Source organism: Bubalus kerabau, chromosome 21 (genome assembly GCF_029407905.1).
Source record: "Bubalus kerabau isolate K-KA32 ecotype Philippines breed swamp buffalo chromosome 21, PCC_UOA_SB_1v2, whole genome shotgun sequence".
In the NCBI taxonomy this organism is placed as follows: Eukaryota; Metazoa; Chordata; class Mammalia; order Artiodactyla; family Bovidae; genus Bubalus; species Bubalus kerabau.
The window spans coordinates 40,530,667-40,556,981 of NC_073644.1; the positions used below are offsets into that span (position 1 = coordinate 40,530,667).

At 42.1% G+C, this 26,315-nt stretch overlaps 2 protein-coding genes across 3 annotated transcripts in view; one reads left to right on the plus strand and one right to left on the minus strand.

The window, feature by feature from the left end:
* Positions 1-26,315, minus strand: part of LPIN2 (lipin 2) — a 375,312-nt gene that overhangs the window by 254,243 nt on the left and 94,754 nt on the right. The window lies entirely within an intron of this gene.
* LOC129635972 (myosin regulatory light polypeptide 9) lies at positions 15,416-25,130 on the plus strand. 2 transcript variants are annotated; one of them, XM_055559229.1, is made up of 4 exons: positions 15,416-15,573; positions 21,043-21,241; positions 21,721-21,882; positions 24,623-25,130. In XM_055559229.1, exons 2-4 carry the CDS (start codon positions 21,058-21,060, stop codon positions 24,793-24,795), a joined length of 519 nt encoding a protein of 172 aa, XP_055415204.1. In that variant the 5' UTR covers positions 15,416-15,573; positions 21,043-21,057; the 3' UTR covers positions 24,796-25,130. The 2 variants fall into 2 exon arrangements, with proteins under 2 accessions (XP_055415204.1, XP_055415203.1); XM_055559228.1 differs by lacking the exon at positions 15,416-15,573 and adding an exon at positions 20,159-20,307.

The window sequence follows — 26,315 nt, forward strand, 5'->3', positions numbered from 1 at the left end:
TGGAGCTAGTATGAATAACATTATCTTGAATTTTAAAATCTATTTTCCTTATATAGTTAACCATATTTGGTGTGATAGATAACAGAGCATCAAAACACTGCCCAAAAAGTATTGCTATCTAACACTTACTTACTGCTTCTTTGCCAGGTGGTACTAAAAATTGCTTTATACATCTTTTTTCCTGACAACAGTCTACAAGATAGGTACTATTATTATAATACCTTTTCACTGATGAGGAAAAACTGAGTACAGAGAAGTTCAGTAAGTTCTCTGGGCACACAATTGAAATGTGTTAAAGCTAGAATTCAAATTCAGATAATCCAGATCCAGAGTTCATATGTTAACCAGCACACAATAGTCTCTTATGATCAAAGCAAACCAATTTTGACAAATTCTATAACTTCAATTTTTTAATATGCTAGGTACCACTTTTATATTTGAGGCAGGCATATGTCTCCAAGTGTTAATTATGTTCTGTGTTCCCTTATTTTCTTTCATACCCTAAGAGATCCCTTGCCTTCCCAAGTCTACAATGAAGCTGAAACAAAGATGCAAAAACAAAACAGCACTTCAGACTTAGTTTCAAATACAAGCTTACAGAGCTAGCTTTTCCTGTCTTGCTCACTAGGTAAGACTGAACCTAGGAAAAAGAAGAGGGAAAAGACAAGGTGGCCACTAGAACAGGAAAGCAAGGACCAATAGAAGGGATGGGGTGATCCTCAACCCGGAAGGAAATGGACCTTTGCTGGAAAGAGCAAGGAAGTGGACATAAAGATGGAATAATTTTCCTTAAAAATGAACTCTTAACTTTGGAGACATTAAGTGAAGGAGTGAGTGAAAGTGAAAGTCGCTCAATCATGTCTGACTCTTTGCGACCCCATGGACTATACAGTCCATGGAATTCTTCAGGCCAGGATACTGGAGTGGTAGCCTTTTCCTTCTCAAAGGGATCTTCCCAACCCAGGGATTGAACCCAGGTCTCCCACATTGCAGGAGGATTCTTTACCAGCTGAGCCAAAAAGGAAGCCCAAGAACACTGGAGTGGGTAGCCTATCCCTTCTCCAGTGGATCTTCAGGACCCAGGAATTGATCTAGGGTCTCCTGCACTGCAGGCGGATTCTTTACCAACTGAGCTATCAGGGAAGCCCTTAGGTGAGGGAAGCCAGTCACTATAGACACATGTTGTATGATACTATCTATATGTGTTGCTGAGGTCAAATTCAAGGTACAATAGTAGTTGACAGACTTGGGTGATAGAGTGGGGGAAATGGGAAGTTATTATTTAATGGGTAGAAAGTTTCAGTTGAACACAATGAAAAAGTTCTGGAGCTGGATGGTGGTGAAGGCTGCACAGCAATGTGAATGTGCTTAATGCCACTGAACTGTTCACTTGAACATGGTTAAGGTGGTAAGTTTTATGATAGGTGTATTTCACTACAAGTTTTAAAAATGGATTCTTCTGATTTGTTACTGTTCAGCATGGACAGCCCACCTTCAGCAGTCCTGAATATTGATAACCCCTCTCCCCTCAACAGAGAAGGGAGACTTGACCACCTGGTCAAGGGAGAACATGAAGAAAGACCCATGACTCTCCAAAGAGGGAAATCAGCAGTCCTGGTTGGGCCTCTTTCAATGAAGCAGCAACGGATATACCACTATCACACCTAGTTCTAGTCAACTATAAACACTACATTCTACTTTGTCTACACATGTGACACAGGAGATTCAGGTTCAATCCCTGAGTCAGGAAGATCCCCTAGAAGAGGGCAAGGCACTCCAGTATTCTTGCCTGGAGAATCCCATGGACAGAAAAGCCTGATGGGCTATAGTCCACAGGGTAGTATAGTCCATCAAATATAAACACTACATTCTACTTTGTCTATAGGGGCTTCCCTGGTGGTTCAGATGGTAAGGAATTCACCTGCAATGCAGGAGACCCAGATTCAATCCCTGGGTCAGGAAGATACCCTGGAGATGGGAATGGCTACCCACTCCAGTATTTTTGCCTGGAGAATTCCAAGGACAGAGGAGCCTGGCGGGCTACAGTCCATGGGGTCACAAACAGTCGGACATGACTGAGTGACTAAACAACCTTTCTATAACAATTAGTGAATGCCTTGTACTATTCCACCGTAACTGGTTACCAAGTCTCTAGGTGTTGGCCACATGGCTATTCCCAGTTATTCACCAAGAATGGAAGTTAGAAACTAAGAATTAAGAGCATCTCCATTTTCAACTCAGCTCTTCTACCACACCTATGTATGTGTTCCCTTCAGAGATAGCCTTTTAACTGACCCCTGGCTCTGTTCTGTCATAGTTCCCCTAATGGAGTTGACTGGAAGAGTGGTTCTCCATCCTGGCTACACATTAGAATCACCTGATGAGCTTTTAAGCCACACTCAGGCTCAGCCCATATTCCAGGACAATTAACTCTTCATCTCTGGGCATGGGAAAATGAGTATTTTTAAAAGCTCCTAAATGATTCTAATATGCAGCCCTAGAGGAAAAATAATCTCCTAGGTCTCTTTCAGTTCTAAAATAATGAAAGCCTCTGAATTAAAAAGAGAGCTATAAACATTTTGTACAAAGTTTTCCTTTCAATGACCTCTTTGGGAAGTATTGATATTTCCCCAGAAAGGGACTATAAATTGAAGGGTATGTTTTGTGAGAGTGTTACTTGGAATAATTAGGCTAATCTATATAATGCCACCTGGGCTTCCCTGGTGGCTTAGTGGTAAAAAAAAAATTCACTCGCAATGCAGGAGACACAGGAGATTCGGGTTCTATCCCTGCATCAGGAAGATCCCCTAGAAGAGGGCATGGCAACCCACTCCAATATTCTTGCCTGGAGAATCCCATGGACAGAAAAGCCTCGTGGGCTACAGTCTAGGGTAGCAAAGAGTCAAACACTGAATGAGCACAAATGTACATACCAAATATGACCACCTACCAAACACGAATGTACTTTTTCTTCATTGCTCCAACAATATTGGAATGTATGATTTTATTTTAGCGAGTTTAACAGATGTGAAATATATCTCACAGCTATTTTTTATATTTGCTGTTTGGTTGTGCCAGGTCTTAGTTGTGACATGGTGCTCTGAGTTGTGGCATGTGGGATCTAGTTCACTGGCCAAGGATCAAACGCAGGCCCTCTGCATTGGGAGCTTGGGGTTTTAAGTGTTGGACCACCAAGGAAGTCCCTCTTATAGCTATTTTTAAATGCATTTTTAAAATTCATGGTGAGCAGAGCATTTCCTTCAATGTTAGCTAACTATATGGTTTTCCCCTTGTGTGAGCTCTCTTTTGATATCTGCCATATCAAAGAGATATGTTATTTTTCTTGAGGTCATTATTGGTTATTTTTCTTGAGGTCATTATTAATCTGTTAAATAATAATAAAATAAATGATAATTTTAAATAAAATAGCTACCATTAACAAAAGATCTACAGCGTGTTAGATACTGTATTGTGCTTTACACATATTATTTCTCACAAAAATTCTACAAAGCAGCTATCATCCCCAAGTTATAAATGAGAAAACCAAGGTCCAGAGGATAACATTACAAAAGCTAGCCAAGGTCACATAGATAGCAAATAGCAGAACTGGGATTTGAACCCAGCTCCATCTGGCTTTAATGCTCCATTCTCCTTATTGAACAAAAAGCCAAAGTATTAGTCTCTCAGTCATGTCTGATTCTTTGTGACCCCATGGACTATAGCCCATCAGGTTCTTCTGTCCATGGGATTTCCCAGGAAAGAATACTGGAGTGGGTTGCCATGCCCTTCTCCAAGGGATCTTCCTGACCCAGGGATCAAACCTAGGTCTCCTGAATTGCAGGTGGATTCTTTACCACTTGAGCCACCAGGGAAGCCCTCTTTATTGGACAGGAAACCACCTAATGCCTGCCCTGCTCTCTGCACCTGTTGATATTTTGCACCATGTGATTCCTGCTATATGACAAGTGATGGGTCAGTTCAGACCCAGAGGTAACTGGTGTATATCCTGGCCAGCAACTTACTACACTACATGATCTGGGCACAAAGGTGAGTCAGGCCAATCACACCACTAGCTTGCAAATTTGACTTTGGAAATACTGAGTATCAACACACTTACTAGAAGGAGCAAAAGTCAAAAATAGCTGAACCAAAAGATGCCATGGGTATACCTGGAGTCAGAGAAGCCATGACAAGCTGAAATTATGAGGGACCAGAAACTAAAATTAGCAGAAAAAGGCAATTGGTAAAGAGAAAACACAGGAGGTGCTCTTAAAGCAACAGGTCACTCAGAGAACAATCATTTGGCCCATGAGAGAAAAACAAGAGTCAATCCTTCAGGTTACCTGTTTTCACTAACCGTCAGCTTAGATCCAGTTCATTATATCCCTAAAAAAATGTACTGTTTTTCTAGAGCTAACTGGAATGTATCTCTGTTCCTTATTATCATATAAGCCAAAACAAAATTCTTTTTATTAATTTTAAAAATATTCTAGATAGTAAGTTTTTCTCATATTTGTTCCAGAATGCTTCCATTTCAATTCTTTCTTTGCTTTACTTCATTATATTTTGACTTTCATAAAAGTGGAATCACCAATCTTACAATCAGTAACACTTTCACTAGTCAAAAGCTTATATTTGTGCAAACTAAAGTCACAGAAAGCAGATTTGTGGTTGTCTGACTGTGGGGGAAGGGAGAAGTGGGAGGGGTTATGAAGGATGGATCACCAATGGGCCTGTGGAAACCTTGGGGGTGATGGATCTGCTCAGACTGGAAGTAAGGAGACCAGTTAAAAGTCTATTGCAGAAATCTAGGCTTGAGAGAGGTTGAGTGAAAGTCACTCAGTTATGTCCAACTTTTTGAGACCCCCCTGGACTATAGAGTCCATGGAATTCTCCAGGCCAGAATACTGGAGTGGGTAGCCTTTCCCTTCTCCAAGGGATCTTCCCAAGGGAAGGGAACCCAGGGATTGAACCCAACCTTCCCAGGGATTAAACCCACGTCTCCTGCATTGCGGGTGGATTCTTTACCAGCTGAGCCACAAGAGAAGCCCTTGTGAGAGAGGTTACCTTGCACCAAAATGCTCCTTGGAGCAAGGAATGTGCTTGTGTGCTCCGTTGCTCAGTTGTGTCGAACTCTTTACCACTCCATGGACTGTAGCCCGCCAGGCTCTTCTGTCCATGTGATTTTCCAGGCAAGAATACCAAAGTGGACTACAGTTTCCTACTCCAGAGGATATTCCTGATCCAAGGATTAAACCCTCATCTCCTGTGGTTCCTGCATTGGCAGGCAGATTCTTAACCACTGAGCCACCTGGAAAGCCCTAGGAGCAATGAGGGTATCTCTCTATTTAATAGAAGAAGAGGGAGAAGATAACATAAGGACAGATGCTGGCTGATGGGCAAATGTGGTTGCTGTGGGAGCCTGTAATAGTCATTTTTTTTTCTCAGTGACTCAGAAGTAATGTCATGGACTGAGAGCAAGGATGCTGGGCGGGGGCAGCGGGGAAGGTGTGAGAAGACAGAAGTTATAAAACTGACATTGAAGAGATTAGGAGTATGAAAGAAATAGACAAATGTTAGACAAATGTCATTTGTATCTAGATATCATCAAGGGGCCACTTGAGGTCTGTGGTCATCAGTTAAAGTGTAGCAATTCAGCTTGTTTCCTCCAGCCAGGTAAATAAAACATTGGTATATTAGTCAGGTTAGGTTAACTGCTGGACAAACTCCAAATTTCAGTGCCCTAACCAACCATAGTTGATTTTTCACTAAGAAATTTACATGGATTACTTTGCCTAATCCATACAATGGTTGAATAAAATGGATACTATTACTATACTCTTTTCCAGATGAAGAAACTAAAGAATTAATTGAACTAAGCCTAAACCATAATTTTTGTCTTAGGTGTTAGTTTTATTTGGGGGTATTTTTAAAAACTTGCCCCATAATATTAAGAAAATATAATCTGGTCATTATATTCATTTATAAACTATTTTATAATTAACTTCATTAGGCTATGTATTTCAAAATAGTTTACGATATGAGGAATCTTTGTCTTTTAACAGTTGGAGCAACATTTCTTCAATTAATTAACAGAGCCAGGTAACTTATTTTCTAGGTAATCCTTATTTTTTACTTTGGTTTGGCTTATTCATATTCTTTAACATCTTGTTTAGTATTTTAATTTTTCTAAGCATTTATCTATCTTATTTTTTCATATTTAGTAGTATGGAAGTAATACCTTTCCTCAAATAGTCTTAGTTCAACTTTACGTTATTTCTTTTATGTCATTCCTGAATTTAGAAATAATTGTGATTTCCTTTAAAAAATAAAAAGCAATTATTTATGTAGAAGTTTCCATGCGCTTGAAGCTGGAATCAAGATTGCCAGGAGAAATCTCAATAACCTCTGATATGCGGATGACACCACCCTTACGGCAGAAAGTGAAGAGGAACTAAAAAGCCTCTTGATGAAAGTGAAAGAGGAGAGTGAAAAAGTTGGCTTATAGCTCAACATTCAGAAAACTAAGATCATGGCATCTGGTCCCATCACTTCAAGGGAAATAGATGGGGAAACAGTGGAAACAGTGTCAGACTTTATTTTTCTGGGCTCCAAAATCACTGCAGATGGTGATTGCAGCCATGAAATTAAAAGACGCTTACTCCTTGGAAAGAAAGTTATGACCAACCTAGATAGCGTATTAAAAAGCAGAGGTATTACTTTGCCAACAAAGATCCGTCTAGTCAAGGCTATGGTTTTTCCAGTGGTCATGTATGGATGGATGTGAGAGTTGGACTGTGAAGAAGGCTGAGTGCCAAAGAATTGATGCTTTTGAACTGTGGTGTGGGAGAAGACTCTTGAGAGTCCCTTGGACTGCAAGGAGATCCAACCAGTCCATCCTAAAGGAGACCAGTCCTGGGTGTTCATTGGAAGGACTGATGCTGAGGCTGAAACTCCAATACTTTGGCCACCTCATGCAAAGAGCTGACTCATTGGAAAAGACTCTGATGCTGGGAAGGATTGGGGGCAGGAGGAGAAGGAGATGACAGAGGATGAGATGGCTGGATGGCATCACCAACTTGATGCACCTGAGTTTGGGTGAACTCCAGGAGTTGGTGATGGACAGGGAGGCCTGGTGTGCTGCAATTCATGGGGTCGCAAAGAGTCTGACACGACTGAGTGACTGAACTGAACTTTAAAGCTAATACAGATTAAACACCTTTACTCCATTTAAAAGAAAGGAGCTCCTCCTACTGTTTTCCTAAATTAATACCAATTGTTACATTCTATTTCATGGACAAAGAATCTTAATTTCACTTAAGTAGGTGAAACCAGAACATAAGCCATGCCTCTTAACATTCAAATGTTTCTTATATGCAACAAAAATTGCAAGTGATCATTAGGAAATTGCTTTAGGTAGTAAACACCAAGGGTCATTTCAGCTATGCTTCTTTGTTGTTTGGGTATGGAGTTTCCCTCCTTGACCCAAAGAAGAGAGAACATATTGTAAAATAAAATGTGGGCTTTGGGTCAGGACACTTACTAGTGGTGGTGGTTTACTCACTAAGTTGTGTCCAACTCTTGTGACCGCATGGACTGTAGCCTTACCAGGATCCTCTGTCTATGGGATTTCCCAGGCAAGACTACTGGAGTGACTTGCCATTTCCTTCTGGGACACTTACTGCTGCTGCTAAGTCACTTCAGTCGTGTCCGACTCTGGGCGACTTCATAGACGGCAGCCCAACAGGCTCCCCCGTCCCTGGGATTCTCCAGGCAAGAACACTGGAGTGGGTTGCCATTTCCTTCTCCAATGCATGAAAGTGAAAAGTGAAAGTGAAGTCGCTCAGTGTCCAACTCTTAGCGACCCTATGGACTGCAGCCTACCAGGCTCCTCCATCCATGGGATTTTCCAGGCAAGAGTACTGGAGTGGGGTGCCAATGCCTTCTCCGAGGGACACTTACTAGCTATGTGCAATTGAACAAGTAATCAGTTACCAAATATTTATTGGCACCCATGGATAATTAGGGTTTCCCCTGTGGTTCAGATAGTAAAGAATCTGCCTGCAATGAGGGAGGCCCAGGTTTGATCCCTGGATTGGGAAGATCCCCTGGAGAAGGAAATGACAACTCACTCCAGTATCCTTGCCTGGACAATTCCATGGCAAGCCTGAGGGGCCATAGTCCATGGGGTCGTGACTAGTCAGACACAACTGAGCAACTTTTTTATTTTCCCACACTGGGTTGTTGCTAATAATTAAATGATAAAAATGCTTATGTTGAATACCTAATATATAGTAGGTATATAGTAACTGTGTGATCCTTTTCTTTCTCCCTTTGGATCTTATCTTGGGGGGAAAATGGAGCCTCATCTTCAAGCAGGAGCAGTAGTGTCCTTTTGGTGTAATTACAGTATCCCTAAATAATTGCATACTGTGTACTCTCAGTTCCTGAAATATTAGTGCATGGGTTTCCTCAGCCTTGGCACTACTGACATTTTTGGCAGAATAATGTTCTGTTGTGGAGGCTGTCCTGTGCATTGTGGGGTGTTTAGCAGCATCCCTGGCCTCTCCCCACTAGATGCCAGTTACAGCTTCCTGGTTATGAAATTTCTCCATACCTTGCCAAGTGTTCTCTTGGGGAACAGTCACCCCTAGTTGAGAACCTTCACATTAGCAGATCGTAAATTCATATGTACTGGGTCTTAAGGAATAATTTTAAAAGTTAAATGACATAAAATTGAAAAGAATAGAAATCTTAGAGAATATCACAGTCAAGCAGTATTGCTTAATGATTCAAATTTCTTACTGCAAGCTGTGGTCAAAAATTTGAAAGCCACTGTTATATACTTAATAAAAACTTTCATATAAACTAACTCATTTAATCAGAAAACTCTACAAAATAAGCAGGACAGATGTTAACCTCTATTTTACAAACCAGAAAACAACCTGAAATAAGCTGAATGACTTGCTCTTGGGGTTACCCAATTCAGTTCAGACGCTCAGTCATGTCTGACTCTTTGTGACCCCATGAACTGCAGCATGCCAGGCTTCCCTGTCCATCAACTGGAGTTTTCTCAAACTCATGTCCATTGAGTCAGTGATGCCATCCAACCATCTCATCCTCCGTCGTCCCCTTCTCTTTCTGCCCTCAATCTTTCCCAGCATTAGGGTTTTTTCAAATGAGTTAGCTCTTCCCATGAGGTGGCCAAAGTATTGGAGTTTCAGCTTCAACATCCATCCTTCCAGTGAACACCCAGGACTGATGTCCTTTAGGATGGACTGGCTGGATCTCCTTGCAGTCCAAGAACTCTCAAGAGTCTTCTCCAACACCACAGTTCAAAAGCATCAATTCTTCGGCACTCAGCTTTCTTTCCAGTCCAACTCTCACAGCCATACATGACTACTGGAAAAACCATAGCCTTGACTAGAAGGACCTTTGTTGACAAACTAATGTCTCTGCTTTTTAATACGCTGTCTAGGTTGGTCATAACTTTCCTTCCAAGGAGTAAGCGTCTTTTAATTTCATGGCTGCAGTCACCATCTGCAGTGATTTTGGAGCCCAAAAAATAATGTCAGCCACTGTTTCCACTGTTTCCCCATCTATTTCCCATGAAGTGATGGGACCAGATGCCATGATCTTCGTTTTCTGAGTGTTGAGATTTACGCCAACTTTTTCACTCTCCTCTTTCACTTTCATCAAGAGGCTTTTTAGTTCCTCTTTACTTTCTGCCATAAGGGTCGTGTCATCTGTATATCAGAGGTTATTGAGATTTCTCCCGGCAATCTTGATTCCAGCTTGTGCTTCATCCAACCCAGTGCTTCTCATGATGTACTCTGCATATAAGTTAAATAGGCAGGGTGACAATATACAGCCTTGACGTACTCCTTGTCCTATTTGGAACCAGTCTGTTGTTCCATGTCCAGTTCTTTTTTTTTTTTCAATTTAAATTTATTTATTTTAATTGGAGGCTAATTACTTTACAATATTATATTAGCCATGTCCAGTTCTAACTGTTGCTTCCTGACCTGCATACAGGTTTCTCAAGAGGCAGGTCAGGTGGTCTGGTATTCCCATCTCTTTCAGAATTTTCCACAGTATTGTGATCCACACAGTCAAAGGTTTTGGCATAGTCAAGAAAGCAGAAATAGATCTTTTTCTGGAACTCTCTTGCTTTTTCCATGATCCAGCGGATGTTGGCAATTGATCTCTGGTTCCTCTGCCTTTTCTAAAACCAGCTTGAATATCTGGAAGTTCACGATTCATGTTTTGCTGAAGCCTGGCTTGCAGAATTTTGAGCATTACTTTCCTAGCGTGTGCAATGAGTGCAATTGTGCGGTAGTTTGAGCATTCTTTGGCATTGCCTTTCTTTGGGATTGGAATGAAAACTGACCTTTTCCAGTCCCGTAGCCACTGCTGAGTTTTACAAATATGCTGGCATATTGAGTGCAGCACTTTCACAGTATCATCTTCTAGGATTTGAAATAGCTCAACTGGAATTACATCACCTCCACTAGCTTTGTTCCTAGTGATGCCTTCTAAGGCCCACCTGACTTCACATTGCAGGATGTCTGGCTCCAGGTGAGTGTTCACACCATCATGATTATCTGGGTCATGAAGATCTTTTTTGTACAGTTCTGTGTATTCTTGCCACCTCTTCTTAATATCTTCTGCTTCTGTTAGGTCCATACCATTTCTGTCCTTTATTGAGCCTATCTTTGCATGAAATGTTCCCTTGGTATCTCTAATTTTCTTGAAGAGATCTCTAGTCTTTCCCATTGTGTTGTTTTCCTCTATTTCTTTGCATTGATTGCTGAGGAAGGCTTTCTTATCTCTCCTTGCTATTCTTTGGAACTCTGCATTCAAATGGGTATATCTTTCCTTTTCTCCTTTGCTTTTCGCTTCTCTTTTGACAGATATTTGTAAGGCCTCCTCAGACAGCCATTTTGCTTTTTTGCATTTCTTTTTCTTGGGAATGGTCTTGATCCGTCTCCTGTACAATATCATGAAACTCTGTCCATAGTTCATCAGGCACTCTATCAGATCTAGTCCCTTAAATCTATTTCTCACTTCCACTGTATAATCATAAGGGATTTGATTTAGGTCATACCTGAATGGTCTAGTGGTTTTCCCCACTTTCTTCAATTTAAGTCTGAATTTGCAATAAGGAGTTCATGTTCTGAGCCACAGTCAGCTCCTGGTCTTGTTTGTGCTGACTGTATAGAGCTTCTCCATCTTTGGCTGCAAATAATACAATCAATCTGATTGCAGTGTTGGCCATCTGGTAATGTCCATGTGTAGAGTCTTCTCTTGTGTTGTTGGAAGAGGGTGTTTGTTATGACCAGTGTGTTCTCTTGGCAAAACTCTATTAGCCTTTGCCCTGCTTCATTCTGTACTCCAAGGCCAAATTTGCCTGTTACTCCAGGTGTTTCTTGACTTCCTACTTTTGCATTCCTGTCCCCTATAATGAAAAGGACATCCTTTTGGGGTGTTAGTTCTAAAAGGTCTTATAGGTCTTCATAGAACCGTTCAATTTCAGCTTCTTCAGCATTACTGCTCTGGGCATAGACTTGTATTACCATGATATTGAATGGTTTGCCTTGGAAATGAACAGAGATCATTCTGTCATTTTTGAGATTGCATCCAAGTACTGCATTTCGGACTCTTTTGTTGACTATGCTGGCTACTCCGTTTCTTCTAAGGGATTTTTGCCCACAGTAGTAGATATAATGGTCATGTGAGTTAAATTCACCCATTCCAGGGGTTACTCAGTAGGCTGAAGGAAAGATATGAAACACAACCCAAGTCTCTAAACTTTTAATGACAAGGAGAAAAGGAGATTGTCACCTGAGAGTAAAGATCTTCCATGTGGTCCACAAGGGTAGATATTAGCATGAGAGGTCTTTTGTGGTGGGTCCAATCATTAAAATTTCAAATCAAAATTTTAGATGGAAATTTGAATAACATTTTATTTTTCAACATTGCTAATTTTTGTATGCACGTGTTCTCAGCCACTCAGTCATGTTTGACTCTTTTCCATCCCATGGACTACAGCGCAGCAGACTCCTCTGTCCATGGGATTTCCCAGGCAAGAATACTGGAGTGGGCTGGCATTTTCTTCTCCAGGGCATCTTCCTCACCCAGGGATCAATCCCATATCTTCTGCATTGGCATGCAGATTCTCTACCACTGAGCTTTGGATACCCAATTAATTGAGGAATGAATACATGAATGAACATGGACCACACAATCCCTGTTAACCTTCAATCAGCCAGGCCCTCCAATCACCTCTAATCAGGTAGACTGGTTCCTTTGACCAGAATCTCCCTCTGCTGTCTTTTTCCCACTCACTTATAGAATCACCTGTTCAGTAGGTAATGCTCTGCATAAGTCCCAGACAGGCTAATTTCCACCTCTGTGCTCCTTCTATGCCATGCTAGGCTATTCTTAGTCACTCAGTTGTGTTTGACTCTTTGCAACCCCACAGACTGCAGCCCACCAGGCTTTTCTGTCCATGGAATTCTCCAGGCAAGAATACTGGCATGGGCTGCCATTCCCTTCTCTAGGGTACTTGAACCCAGGTCTCCCATACTGCCGGTGGGATTCTTTACCAGCAGAGTCACCACAGAAACCCAAGAATACTGGAGGGGGTAGCCTATGTCTTCTCCAGGGGAACTTCCCAACCCAGGAATTGAACCAAGGCCTCCTGCATTACAGGAAGATTCTTTACTAGTTGAGCTACCAGGGAAGCCTGCTCCTTCTATAAACCAAACCTAATTATGCTGTAACCATCTCTTCCACATTTTCCCTCTGATTCTCCCCGTGCCTTTGGCACCTTTTCTACTCCCTTCGCTATCATCACAAAGGTAGCAGCTATAGTCTGTTTCAAAAACCACATAAACCACAGCACTCACGTCAGTGCTTGGCAGTGCAGTTGCTCTTTAATACCTGTTGTATTTTCCCCAGTACAGGAAAGCAGACAGGCAAAGCAATTTTCTGCTACTATAAAAGCAAAGAAAAGAAGTGTGTGTGTTGGGGGGGGGGGGGGCGGGGTGGTGTGCAGAGGATGAGATGGTTAAAGAGCATCGCTAACTCAATGGACAAGAATTTGAGCAAACTCTTGAAGGCAGTGGAGGACAGAGAAACCTGGCTGCCTACAGTCTACAGGGTCACACATGACAGTAACAACGGAGAAGCAGAAGACTGTTGCTCCGGGTAAACTGAATTGGAGCCTAGATCAGAAAAAAAAAAAAGCCGTTAATGGGAATAGTGATGAAACCTGATAAAATCGTGGGCTTTAAGCAATAGTATGATACCACTGTTAATTTCTTAGTTTTGGCAAAGATGCCATCGTTATTTAACATTAGTGGAAGATGGGCACACTCTGCACTGTCTTTGCAACTTTTCTGAAAATCTAAGATTATTTCAAAATTAAAAGTCTATTAAAAAAAAAAAAAAAAAAAAAGACTGTTGCTGCTCCCTGTCGCTCCGAGCGGGAAAACTCAACAGCCCATTTCCTCTTTTGGGATGTTTTCTCCCTGAAGGACAGCAGAGGAAACGCCAGCGCCCCCTAGTGACAGATGCAGGTGTGTGCACGGCTGTCGGCTCGCCCCGCGGGCCGCCAGGCTCCACTAACCCTCTGCATCTCCCTGCCCCCGCGCCCCCCACCCCGGTTCAGCCATCTAGAGTTTGTGCCGTCACTGTCTCATCTTAGATCCTAACCCGTCCTCGCTCTGGGTCCCCACCTTTGGGCTAAGAGTCACTTGCTGCTGCTGCCAAGTAGCTTCAGTCGTGTCCGACTCTACGCGACCCCATAGACGGCAGCCCAACAGGCTCCCCCGTCCCTGGGATTCTCCAGGCAAGAATAGTGGAGTGGGTTGCCATTTCCTTCTCCAATGCATGAAAGTGAAAGTGAAAGCGAAGTTGCTCAGTTATGTCCGACTCTTAGCGACCCCCTGGACTGCAGCCTACCAGGCTCCTCCATCCATGGGATTTTCCAGGCAAGAGTACTGGAGTGGGGTGCCATTGCCTTCTCCGAAGTCACTTAGGAGCCTCTTAAATTGATGGCTTCCCAGGACGTGCCCTAGAAGGCTAATACAACGGGTTGGACATGAGACCCCCAATACTGAGTACTTTTCCCTCGTACCCCGAGTGATTCTCACTTGGAGGCTGTTTGGTAAATGAACCATCTTCGTTTCAGTCCTGCTGTAGGATTAAGGCAGTAAAGTATCTATCAGTGACTTTACCTCTAAGTGAACTTGGGAACAGACTACTGGTTAAGAAACGGAATGTTCCTGAGGTCCCCGACGGTGGCAGCTGATTCCTACTGTGGGTACATATCCTGCAGCTTTACCTTCCTCGTCAGCAGGATGACTGGAGTGAGCGCGGCTCCAAACCCCAGAAACGTTCCAGCCACGGGAGCCAGACTAGGCACGTAACCCGGAGCCTGGACGACTCTGGAAAGGAGTTGGCCCGGCCCAGCCCTCCCCTGCGGGGATCACCCTCCTCCGCGGATACGGGTAGCATAGTCTCCCTCAGGGTGGGATTTTCCTTCTACGAGATGCCTGGGCCAGGCGGCCCTGAGGCCAGAGAGCTGAGCAAAACAGGCCCGACTTCCTGTCCTCTTCAAGGGGCGCACCTCGGCACCAGTGAGAGTAGGGGGCGAGGTTGGGGACCCCGTCGCTGCGGGTTGCGGGCTGCCTTCCGAGCCGGACGCGGCCAGGCTCTCCTTGTTCCTGGGGCCCGAGGGACTCCGCGGGGAAACATAACCGTGAACGTTTCTGAAGAAGGAGAACGTCTTCGGCCGACCCCCGCCTTTAGCACTCGTTCTAGGTCGAAGATAGGCTGAGGACCCTCGGGACTAAACACCGTTTGTTTCCGTAGGGAGGGGAGTGACTCGTCATAACACAACACCGGGCCAAGAGATCAAGTCTCTTGCCCAGAGTCGTCCTCTCGGGGTACACAGACAGCTGTGCGACCACCGGGCGAAGACCCCAGCCTCCTCACTCACCCTGAGGAGAGACCCCTGCGCATGCGCAGAACCACTCGGCGGCTCGGGCGGGGCGCTCGGGGGTGGGGCGAAGGCCAGTCACGTGGGCCGCGAAGCCCTCTCCGCGATTTCCCTACAAGGACTTGGGTCGCCGAGCCCCGCCCCCGGCCGGGCCCTGGAATGTGAGGAGGGGCAAACCCACAAGATAGACTCAACCATTTGCAAACAGGAAGGGGGGGATGGAACAGTTTACACTGTAAGAAGAGGTGTGAAAAAGACGGAAACTCAGTCATCAGACCTGGAGAATCATTACCTTTCTACTATGTTCTAAGCTGCCCTCTCGACACGTCCTTCCCGTGCACTCGGTCAAAATTGCGCCCTCTGAGCACACCAGCAACCCCCCCGCCCCGTCGCCCTGCCAGGCTCACACTGTTAGCCGAGAATGGTGACTCCCTTCCTTCCGGTCCGCTAAGCGAAGGCCGGAAGTGTCGGTTTGTAGCGTCTCTGGGACTGGAAGGGAGTTGGAAGGGGGAGCTGAGGCAGCGAGGAGGTTCCTGAAACTCTTGGATTCTCGCGGCTGAGTTAGGGTGAGTAACGCTCGCGGTCGGCCGCGGGAGGCCCGTCCGAGGTGCATCCCCACGGGGCGGCTGGGGTTGGCGGGATGGTCAGCAGCGCTGCCGGGGGCGCACCTGGGCAGGGTGTGCGTGCGAGTTCCTGGGTTTCGAGCCCACGGACCGCTCCGGCGCCGAAGGCCGCGGCCGGAAGCGGCCCGGACGCCAGCTTCACTCCTTTGCCCAAACTTGGAGCTCGGGAAGTGTGGTTTTGCCTGCTGGCGCCGCGAGCTTGGGCGGCAGCCGGCCTGCGAAACCCTAGCCCCGCGGAGCTGACGCTGGGACTAAGTTTAATTTCTAACGTAAACTTAACCGATTCCAGGGACTTTGCGCAAAAATTCTAGCTTGGTGCGGTCCCCGGACGCCCGCCCGCTGCAGCTGTTATTGCAGCTGTGTGGCTACAGCTTTACAGTTTAGTGGGAATTAACCACCTCAGATTAGCAACTTCAGCTTAGTATCCACTTTTGTAATTGGAGTGTTTTGATTTTTAAGTGATAGTTGGACAAACAGGAGTTTGGGGTTTAGTTTGAGACTTCAGGAAAACTCCCAAAAAACTGTTACTCTGGGGCGGAACCTCCGAGTTAAGTCCGTTTCTCAAAGTGTTTACTTTCAAAGTAGCTGAATTGATTTATCAAAGAGTGTATGATTTCTTTACAGAACTTTGAAACAGAAATAAGCGTTCAGTTGAGATTTTAACTTAAGTGCAGAAAGTTGTACATCTAAAGGTGGAGAAAATGAGTGATTCTTAAAATTACTACTATTTGTTTCATTGTTCTGGAAGGCTTTTGATGAAAACCTAGCCAGAAAAACTTTAAAAAGTGAGGCTTGACTGGCTAGTGAACCTGGACAACGAATTGCCTTTGTCAAGTGCTGAGGACATTTTGGGTGTGGCAGTCTTAGAGGACTAATCCTACCTTCAACCGGAAGTTTGCTTAGGAATTGAAAACTTGGTTAAGTTGGAACGGAAACACCCCTGAAAATGTACTTTTCAAAAACTGTGGTTAGCGCCAAAAAAGTACATAAACTTAGCTTGTAAAAAAAAAAAAGTACATTGATTAAATGAGACAGTAGATTTGGTCTGGATTTGCAAAGTAGATGTTATGTACCATCTCATTAGGAAGTGTTTCCTAAGATGGGAGTTTTTCATTAAAGAACATATATTTCCAAAAAAAAAAAAAAAAGAACATATATTTCCAGAATACTACCAATTGTAGTGTTCTGTATAAAGTCTTCATATTAGTTTACATTTATTACCACTATAAATGCTGGACTCTAGAATTCTAACTAGAGTATTCTGGGCTTCCCAGGTGGCTCTAGTGGTAAAGAACCCGCCCGCCAATGCAGAAGACGTAATAGACGCGGGTTCGATCCCTGGGTCGGGAAGATCCCCTGGAGGAGGGCGGGGCAGCCCATTCCAGTGAATGGAATTCTCGAGGGCAAGAATACTGAAGTGATATGCCATTTCCATGTGTGTGTGTGTGCGCGCGCGTGCGCGCGCGCGCACTCTCCAGGCTCTTCAGAATGGAAATCTAGAGGCAAGAATACTGCAGTGTTTTGCCATTTCCGTGCGCGTGTGCGCGCGCATGCGTGCGTACTCTCCAGGCTCCTCAGAATGGAATTCTCGAGGCAAGAATACTGCAGTGATTTGCCATTTCTCCTCCAGGGGATCTTCCCTACCCAGGGACTGGTCCCGCATCTCCTCTGTCTACTGCATTGCAGGCAAATTTTTTAGTGCTGAACCACTGGGGAAGCCATTATTGATACGGGTTAATCCCATTTTATAAATGAAACCAGAGTATTTAGAAATTGTGAAAAATCTTCTTGTTGCCCTTGGTGTGTGGGGAAAGCCTCTTTGTGGATCTTTATTTTTCATTTCGCCCATCACTTAATCCAGTCTTTCTTCCTGACATGGTTTGTATCCATCCTTTTGTCATAACCCTGAATGATTCTCTTCCTATTTGATCCAGCTAGAATGATAAATCCAGAAATTCATTACCACCAGCACTCCCCTTCCCTGATGAAGACAAGGTTATGTTCCTTCGAGTCTGTAAACTGATTCTCCTTAACAACCCTTGAACTGTTTTCATTCACTTTTTCTCATGCATCTGAAATCCTTGTGAATTTCATAGACGCTGACTCAGTAAGTCCCAGGGTTTTCAAGTTCCATACAACACAGAGCCCTTCACACCAAAGATCTTTCATTAAATGCTTCAAAAGTAAATTCTAGACTGAGCTTATGATGAGTGAAGACATAGCTTGGAAACCGTGGGTGCCTGCATAGCAATCTTCCCCCTTGTACATAAATAATACTTACATTGATGTATAAAATATTTTCAGTTTTCTTTTTCCCTAGCCTACAAGAGTTGTGCATTTGCTGAAGGCTTGTTATATGAAGAGAGTTACAGGCTGACTTGTTTGGGGAAAATAAAAGTGGACAGCACACCTGAATCATAGCAAGGAGGACAGTGACAGTATCTAAAGTGATGGGCTCCTTGGGATCATAGTGCTGTTTCTCATTTGGCTCCCTCTCCACTCCAGTTAAGTGGCTCAGGTGATAATCTGCCAGCAATACCAGAGATCCAGATTTCATCCCTGGGTTGGGAAGCTACCCTGGAGAAGGGAAAGGCTACCCACTCCAATGTGCTTGCCTGGAGAATTCCATGGACAGAGGAGCCTTGAGGGCTACAGTCCATGGGGTCTCAAAGAGTGGGACACAACTGAGCGATTCACACACACTACTACCAGAGTTGATGCTAGTGACTGAAGTACCCATACTTTCAGTTTGGTAAGGGGGAAAAAAAAAATAGCCTTTCCTTATTTTGAAATAACTTGACAGCAAAGCTGAATTCCCTGTCTCTGAAAGGATGCAGATTTCTGGTGGGAGAGTAACACAGATCAGAATCCAACTCCTTGAAAAAGTAAAGGTCCATGTAGTAACTTGCCCAGTCTTATACTACCAAATTTTGATAGCATTAACTACCCTAATTTGTCAGAATTAAGACTGACATTTAAATTTCTTAATTCTAAGGATGTCTTGTAGCTTTTAGGGTTTTTCAAGTTCTTTCCCCTACCCACCTACCCACAAAAAGCTTTCAGAAACAAAGAACTTTTCTGAAGTCATAGTATTTGATAATCATGTACCACCTTTGAGTTATTTTTCATTTTTGTTACACATTGTTTTAACTTGAGAGTCATACTTTTGGAATGAAAACTATGTAACTCATTTTATAAGTTGAACCAATCATCTTATTTCTTCACAGTTGCCTCCCCAACTATATTTTAAGTTCTTCAAAGAGAGCGTACCTTAACGTACCTTAACATTTCTTAATTCTTAAATAATAATCGGCATTCGTGATGTTTGATGCACATGAACGTACCTTAACATTTCTTAATTCTTAAATAATAATCGGCATTCGTGATGTTTGATGCACATGAACGTAATTCTGCTGATCATATTAATGGTTGATGATTAAGGATCAAATGAGCTCAAGAAAAACTCTGAGGGCATTGTCAGTGCTGACCCCAAAAATACCTTTATAACTTTAAAAAATCTTACAATGTATCTTACAATACATGAATACATGATTAAAATGACTGATTTTAATTAAATGCATGATTAAAAGAAAGACTAGGAAATGTATCAAAATTCTAGAATGAGAGTGTGTGTGTTACTTTATAATCTAACCTAAGTATTTTTAAAAGATACCTAGAGAAACGATACTAAATTGAGTATTATGAGGTCTTGTAGGTTTAAAAAATCAGTTATCAACCATTTGACCTGTCTTTTTCATCTGTTTCTTTGTTCTTAAAACAACTGATATTTGTGCATAGTTAGGGTAATACAATGTTGTCAAACAAAACAGACTATTTTTAAACACATGCTTTGTTTTGCAAAGACAGGGGCATACCTAAAATACTAAAGAGATGTGGACTGGTAAATATGTGCCACTCAACCACTAACCCAAATCCTGGAGTCCATTTAGGAGAGGAAGAAATAATATATGCTATAACTACTTGTTTTTAAACTACTACTTAGATTAGAGGGGGGAATTACAGCTCTCTGTAGTTTAGATAATAAAGGGATTTACTGTATCTAGAGGTGTTATAAAACGAAAATATCATGAAAGAGTAATTAAAGGAAATTTGGAAACCAGGGAGGAGCATATATCCTAACTTCTATGTCAAGTAGGGTATAGCTTACCAGCAGCACATTCCAGTGCATGGCAGGAGTGCTATATTTGATGAATTGGAATTTGTGACTCTCCTTTGTGGAATTTCCTTCTAAAAATCTGAGAATAGAGTTAAGCTTTAAAAAAAAAAATCAGGCACAGTCAGAGCTTTTCTAATTATTTCCGTAATTGAATGTAGTCTGGCTGGTGTGGTGTAATCAAGGAAAGAATGTAAGAAATAAGTTTTAAAACTCATATGAAGCATTGTGTCCTAAGTTCACTTCGCAGTACTGACATCTAGGTAGTTCATTCTTTGCGATCCACAGGCTTATTTTTAGAGCAAGGGCATAGTGTTTTGCTACATCATAGCTCTAAATGTTGTTTTCAGAACGTAAGCTTTAAAACTGTTGTCCTGGTCAGAGTGTGAAATCAGTAGTGCCTATTTTAGACCTGCTTGAGAGAATATAACTGATTACAGTGTCTTAGTCTTAGGGGTTAGAGGTTTTGCTGACTGCCCTCGCTACCTCAGCTCTGAAGGATGGTATGGTAAAATTTTATTGTCTGATGACTGTGGGATTTTTAACTTCAAACAAATTGCTTATAGTCTTAAAAGATTTAGTGTTGAAAGGGAATTATTAGACGTTATTTTTATTTTCAACTTAAGTTTTAAGGGGAGAAATTTAGATTATTAGAGAGCAAAGGTAGTTTCCATATTTCTTAAAATGCTTTCCAAAACTTCTTAAAAACTAAATTGCTTTAAAAATTTTGTGCTCTGATTTTTGTTTAGAGGACTTAATCCCTTCAGATGATTTGGCTTAGAAGATGAGTTAATGTTCGTCAGTACTGAATAACACTTAGGTATAGAACTGGCAGTTTTTCTCCAGCGTCCTGACGTCTTTTGTTTCTTGTTTTCTATATTGTTATTAAGCTAAGTGATTGAGTTGTTATCAGTCCTTAATCAGCTTTCCAGTAGTACTGCGGACAGGAAATCTTGTTGATAATGCTCTGAGCTTTGAATTAATGTTGGTGGTAAGTTGGAACTTGAAATTAGTGACAGACTGTTTACTACTAAGAGTGAGTGAATTCAAAAGACGAGTCTGGTTTTTCTCTTTTTAGATTGATCTCTGAGTAATGGTATCAATTAGTTGACAGATTTTTGCCAAGTGATACTGTCCTGTGAAATAGTTTTTAAACCCATCTCTCAGCGGCTCAAATATCTCTGGAAGGTTGGTTCAATTCAGTTTTTGCTATTTCTTGTATTTCTCCTCTTTGTTAGGATTCAACTGCCACCATGTCGAGCAAAAGAGCAAAGACCAAGACCACCAAGAAGCGCCCCCAGCGCGCGACCTCCAATGTGTTCGCCATGTTTGACCAGTCCCAGATTCAGGAGTTCAAGGAGGCCTTTAACATGATCGACCAGAACAGGGATGGGTTCATCGACAAGGAAGACTTGCATGACATGCTTGCTTCCCTGGGTAATTATCAGTTTTAATATTAATAAATCAGACAATTTCTAGAACAACCTTTTCTATTTATTTCTGAAGTCGTAAAAGTTTTGTGAAGCCAATCTAATGATGTTACAGTTCACTAAGATTCAAAATCTGGAGCATTGTTTCCCAAAGTAAGGTCCTTGGACCACCTGCAGATTTCTGGCCAAGTCTCAGAATCCGGCTGGAGACCAGCTGCGTTTGTGTGTTTGTGCATGAATGCGTGTGCTGCACTCTGATCATGATTATGAAAGCAGAGTTATTCCTCCTGACTTCCCAGTGGAATAGCACATAGTCTTCAGACTCTTAATATAGATCCTTTTCATTGAGAAGACTTTTTTCCAAATAGTTTTACTGTCTTGAACACAAATAGCGAAACTGTATAAATGATCGTCTGTCATGTCAAAATGTTTACCATGATGCATTTTGTGATGTGATTAAAATTATGACCCTCTGTTTTTGTTTAGGAAAAAATCCAACTGATGAGTATCTGGATGCCATGATGAACGAGGCTCCAGGTCCCATAAATTTTACCATGTTTCTCACAATGTTTGGTGAAAAGTTAAATGGCACAGATCCAGAAGATGTCATCAGAAACGCTTTTGCTTGCTTTGATGAAGAAGCAACTGGTAAGTCTGAGGTAACCTTTAATTACCAACTGATTATTGTTTGGTTATAGCAGCTAAAATATATAATAACTTGAAACATGATGACATGTAACACCCTCAGGTTTATACCAGACCTGTTTTGGGGGACAGGTTTCACCTGTGGCATGTTAGGCACTCACTTCACTGCCTCTGCCCTTAACTATTTAATTTACAATTTAATAGGTGAATTTGGAACTTCTTTAGGAAACTTCTGTTACTCCTTTACTAGAATAATTCCACAGGGTTTAGGCACTCAGTAAGTGTGTCAAATGAATATCTTTTACAGGAGCAATTTTGGAAAAAAGTGTAGATTACTGTAGGTGGTGGTGTTAGTATGGTCCTTTGTTGGTTTATCAGGTACCTCTCTGCTCTGAGATTGTTTAGATCTGGTATCTGGAATCAGGTGCTCTGGTTTCATAATCCTCTTCTGAAATCAGCTGTCTGATTTCAGGCAACTTCTCTAAGGCTCTTATTAGTAAGATGGACCATAATATTTCCTGCCTCATGTGGTTGTTGTGAAGATTAAATGAGGGAATGAGATAGTAGCTTACTGCCTGCATAGAGTGGACTCTCAAAGAAACCTGAAAGGCTAGCTACATGAATGCCTGCTCTTTTGGCAGAAATGTATATAAGAGAAAAAAAATAAGGGGGTAACTCACATGGCAAGATTTTTAAGAAGGAAGGCACACCCTTTGGTTACACAGTATTTGGACTGGTTTAAACAGCCTACTTGTAGTGTGTGGGGATGGAAGCACAGTCTCTCCACTCTGACTTTGAAGGCGTCCCACGATAGGGCCTCATCTGGCCTATTCAAGTAGACCACCCTCTTGACTCTTGCATCATCTTCACAACCTTGTTCCAGTCTCCATGCATTGTTGCCTGGACTTACCTCCGCCATTTCTGCCTCTGCCTTCCTCCTCAGATCACCTCCTTCCCCTTGAAATCAAAAACTCTGAACAGTTATTTCTGGAACCGTTAGAGGAAGGGCAGGCAGAAGAGACTTTTTTTCTTGCCAAAAACTTTTGTGTATTAATTTTTTTTTTAAAACAGTGAACATGTGTTATTTTTTTAGTGGAAGGGAATAAAACCATTAAAGTGTCTTATCTGTTCTTCAGAGTCATTTCAGTGGTCACATTCTTAATAGAGCCTTAGCTGCGTTTTTATAGTTTTCTCCTGGCCTCTGGGAAAACTTGAGAAGCTCTCACTTCTTTCCACCGTAGTTTATGTATGTCTCTGCTGGCACATACCCTGCCTGAGCTTATGCTTTAGCTGTGTGCTTGTTTCCAGTCATCAGTCTCTCCCGGCTCTCTGGATAAGGGCTGTGCATCTACAACAGCATCATGCTCCCCTCTTTGTAACCCTCCCAGCTCCTATCACAGTCCCTGCACATAGTTGATTAGTTTACATGATGGTTGAATGACTTGCCTAAAGAGGAGGATTTATTTCTACAATCTAAAAGTCGAAGATTGGGAGAACATTTTTTTTTTTTTTAATCTAGGGTTGAGTTAGTCAAAAAACCCATAAATTTAGAGTTTCTTTTGTGAACTGAGCTTACACTTTAAACTTATTTTATAGGAAATATATCAATGCTTTAGCTTAATTTCACACACACAAAGAAGTTGTTGTAAAATAGAAACTTTATGAATTTCAAAAATCTCTGTGCTTGAATTGTCATTTAATACCTTTGGGTTACTGCAGGAGTGGGTCTCGATCATGATTGCTCATGGAAATTACTGTTTAAACTAGTCCAGTGGAAATTACTTAGGGAGCTATTTTAAATATCAGTGTCAGGGCTGGCCTCTGGGGTTGTTTTGAGCTCCCTGGGTGATTCTGATGTGCAGTCAGGTTTCATGAGACCCCTACTTGCACAGGTCCAAAGTAGAGAATGTTTCTCTCTGCTCACTGTTAACGCTCCAGTGCCTATCCCAGTGTCTGTGACATAGTTAATCCTCAACTATCTACTCAGTGGTTTTGCACTGAGCCTAACCATATTTGTTACTGAATCTAAAATTAGACTTGTTTTTAAAAATTTGTTTAATCTCATTTTGTGTATTTTAAAAAGGTAAAGTGAAGTGCCTGAAGTATAACATACCTTGTTAAAACTGGACCTCACAACTTCAGTATTCTTTCCACTGAAGCATTTTACCGATATTTATGATGATTTTAGGGCTTCCCAGGTGGTTGAATGGTAAAGAATGCACCTGCCAAGCAGGAGTCGTGGGTTTGATCTCTCAGTCTGGAAGATTCCCTGGAGAAGGAAATGGCAATCCACTCCAGTATTCCTGCCTGGGAAATCCCATGGACAGAGGGAGGGCTACAGTCCATGGGGTCACAAAGGGTTGGACATGACTTAGTGCCTAAATAAGAACAAGATGATTTTAGTGTATTTGCTTGTAGAAGAAGTGTGATCATAGATGGTATGTTGAGGAAGCATCATACTTCATGCTTTCTGGTTACGCATAGGATTAGTTGTTGTTACCAAGAGATCGGGAGGTTGTCGTTGGGTGAGGTCAGTAGAGCAGAGAAGGTTAATGTCACTAAGCAACAGAGCATTTTCTAGGCAGCTGTGCTGAGGCTGGCTTAGTCATGTCAAGACTATATTTCATACATTTGCATGCTTATAGTCCTTAACGTAAACCCTGTGCTTGGTCAAGTGTAGATGCTCCTTGTAATTATTCCTCAGAGGAGTGTCTCTTCTGATCTCCATTTCTTTATTCTTCAGGCACCATTCAGGAGGATTACCTGAGAGAACTGCTGACCACAATGGGAGACCGGTTTACAGATGAGGAAGTGGACGAGCTGTACAGAGAAGCACCTATTGACAAAAAGGGGAATTTCAATTACATCGAGTTCACACGCATCCTTAAGCACGGAGCGAAAGACAAAGACGACTAAAAAGAACTTCAAACTCCAGCCAAACGTTCCTTGTTGCCACTCTGGGTATTTCTGAGACTTTCTCTTAGAGCCTGTTGCATGCCCTTAGCTTTACAGCTTCTGCCTTTCTTGTTGTATTTATTCTCAGCCATTTGGGGCACATGCATCTCTATAATCAGACTGGATGTGGGACTTCTTGTCATTTTAAGAGTAGAAAATAGGGTAATTTAACTTACCAGCTGCCGTCTACCCTCCCCGCCCCCATTAACTGCAGTCTACAGAGTCAATATATTTTTTCAGAGAAGGTTATTCACTCAATTTTTTCTGAACCATAATTAAACTTTATGATAAAAACTTACTTGTTTAAAACTTTTTTATTTACCAAAATTGACTTTTATTGGTCTTGGTGCATCATCTAAAGAAGAGTAGTAAGGCAAATCCTAGAAAATGATATGGTTGTTATACTTCCCGCTTATTCCTTCCAGGTCTCCTAACAGTTCTATTTCCTCTATTCAGTCTTCCCCCCTTTTCAAAAAAAAATCCAATTTTTAACTGCCTTTATGGAATTTTCTGCACTTTGCATTTTAAAAAACTTCCTATAGAATTTGCATATATATATTATATATGATAGCTTTGGTAGCTTTAAATCCTAAAGTTCAATATTGGACCTGCCAGCATCCCTCCAAATCTGTTCTAAGCTTTTTGTACATTCCTTCATGTCATTTAAAACTAGACCAGGCCACTGAGTGCAATTTTAATTTGTCCTAATTTTTAAAACTGTTTTAGCCCCCAAAGGTTCTATGGAATGCTTTTATCCAAAAGGCTGATTTTTCTGTATTATATTTCAAAGTGTTGGAAATAGAGTATTTTTTTTTTCCTGTATGTAGTTTCTTTTTAACACACGGTCCCTATTGAAACACGGTGTTTATTTATGCAGAGATTCACATGAGTTCATGGACAAATCTTTGACATTCCTGACCTGCCCACAGTCAGAACAGCTGAAGCTACATGCCTGGGAAAGTGAGATCATTATTTCAATCCTAAAAATAACTTCTGCTGTTTGCAGGAATGCAGGACTGTTTTCAGAGTTAATCAGGAAATGGTAGACAGTTTCATTTACTTTGGGCTTCAAAAATCTGACTCTTGAGGATTCGTGAGTTTAAGAAAGATCTTGAAACACTGGGGGAAAGTTAGGTGGGAAGAGTGGATGGACAATTAGCCTATGAAGATGAATATTGGACTGTTAACTCATAATTTTACATTTTATACCACTAATAACAAGACTATCCTTGGACAAAACTGTTATCTCAGGGAACATGCAATTACTGAATGCCTTCAGGGCGTTAGACCTTCACACCTAACAGAATAGGTGAGCTGGGTTCTTTAACCTTATGAGGCCAGCTTTATAGAACAGGAGTGGAAGAACCAGTGATGAGACTGCTCTCATGCCTTTTAAGATTAGGCTCTTAGCACCTGCCTTAACTCTTGCCTTTAGTGTGTTCCTGAATTTCATTCAGTGGATTAAATAAGCAAAGTACTTT

What these genes read in the sequence shown, in the direction of transcription:
- LOC129635972 (XM_055559228.1), top strand. An exon ending in TGACATGCTTGCTTCCCTGG is followed by an intron (nt 21,242 to 21,720) that starts GTAATTATCAGT and finishes GTTTTTGTTTAG; the next exon opens with GAAAAAATCCAACTGATGAG. An exon ending in CTTTGATGAAGAAGCAACTG is followed by an intron (nt 21,883 to 24,622) that starts GTAAGTCTGAGG and finishes TTTATTCTTCAG; the next exon opens with GCACCATTCAGGAGGATTAC.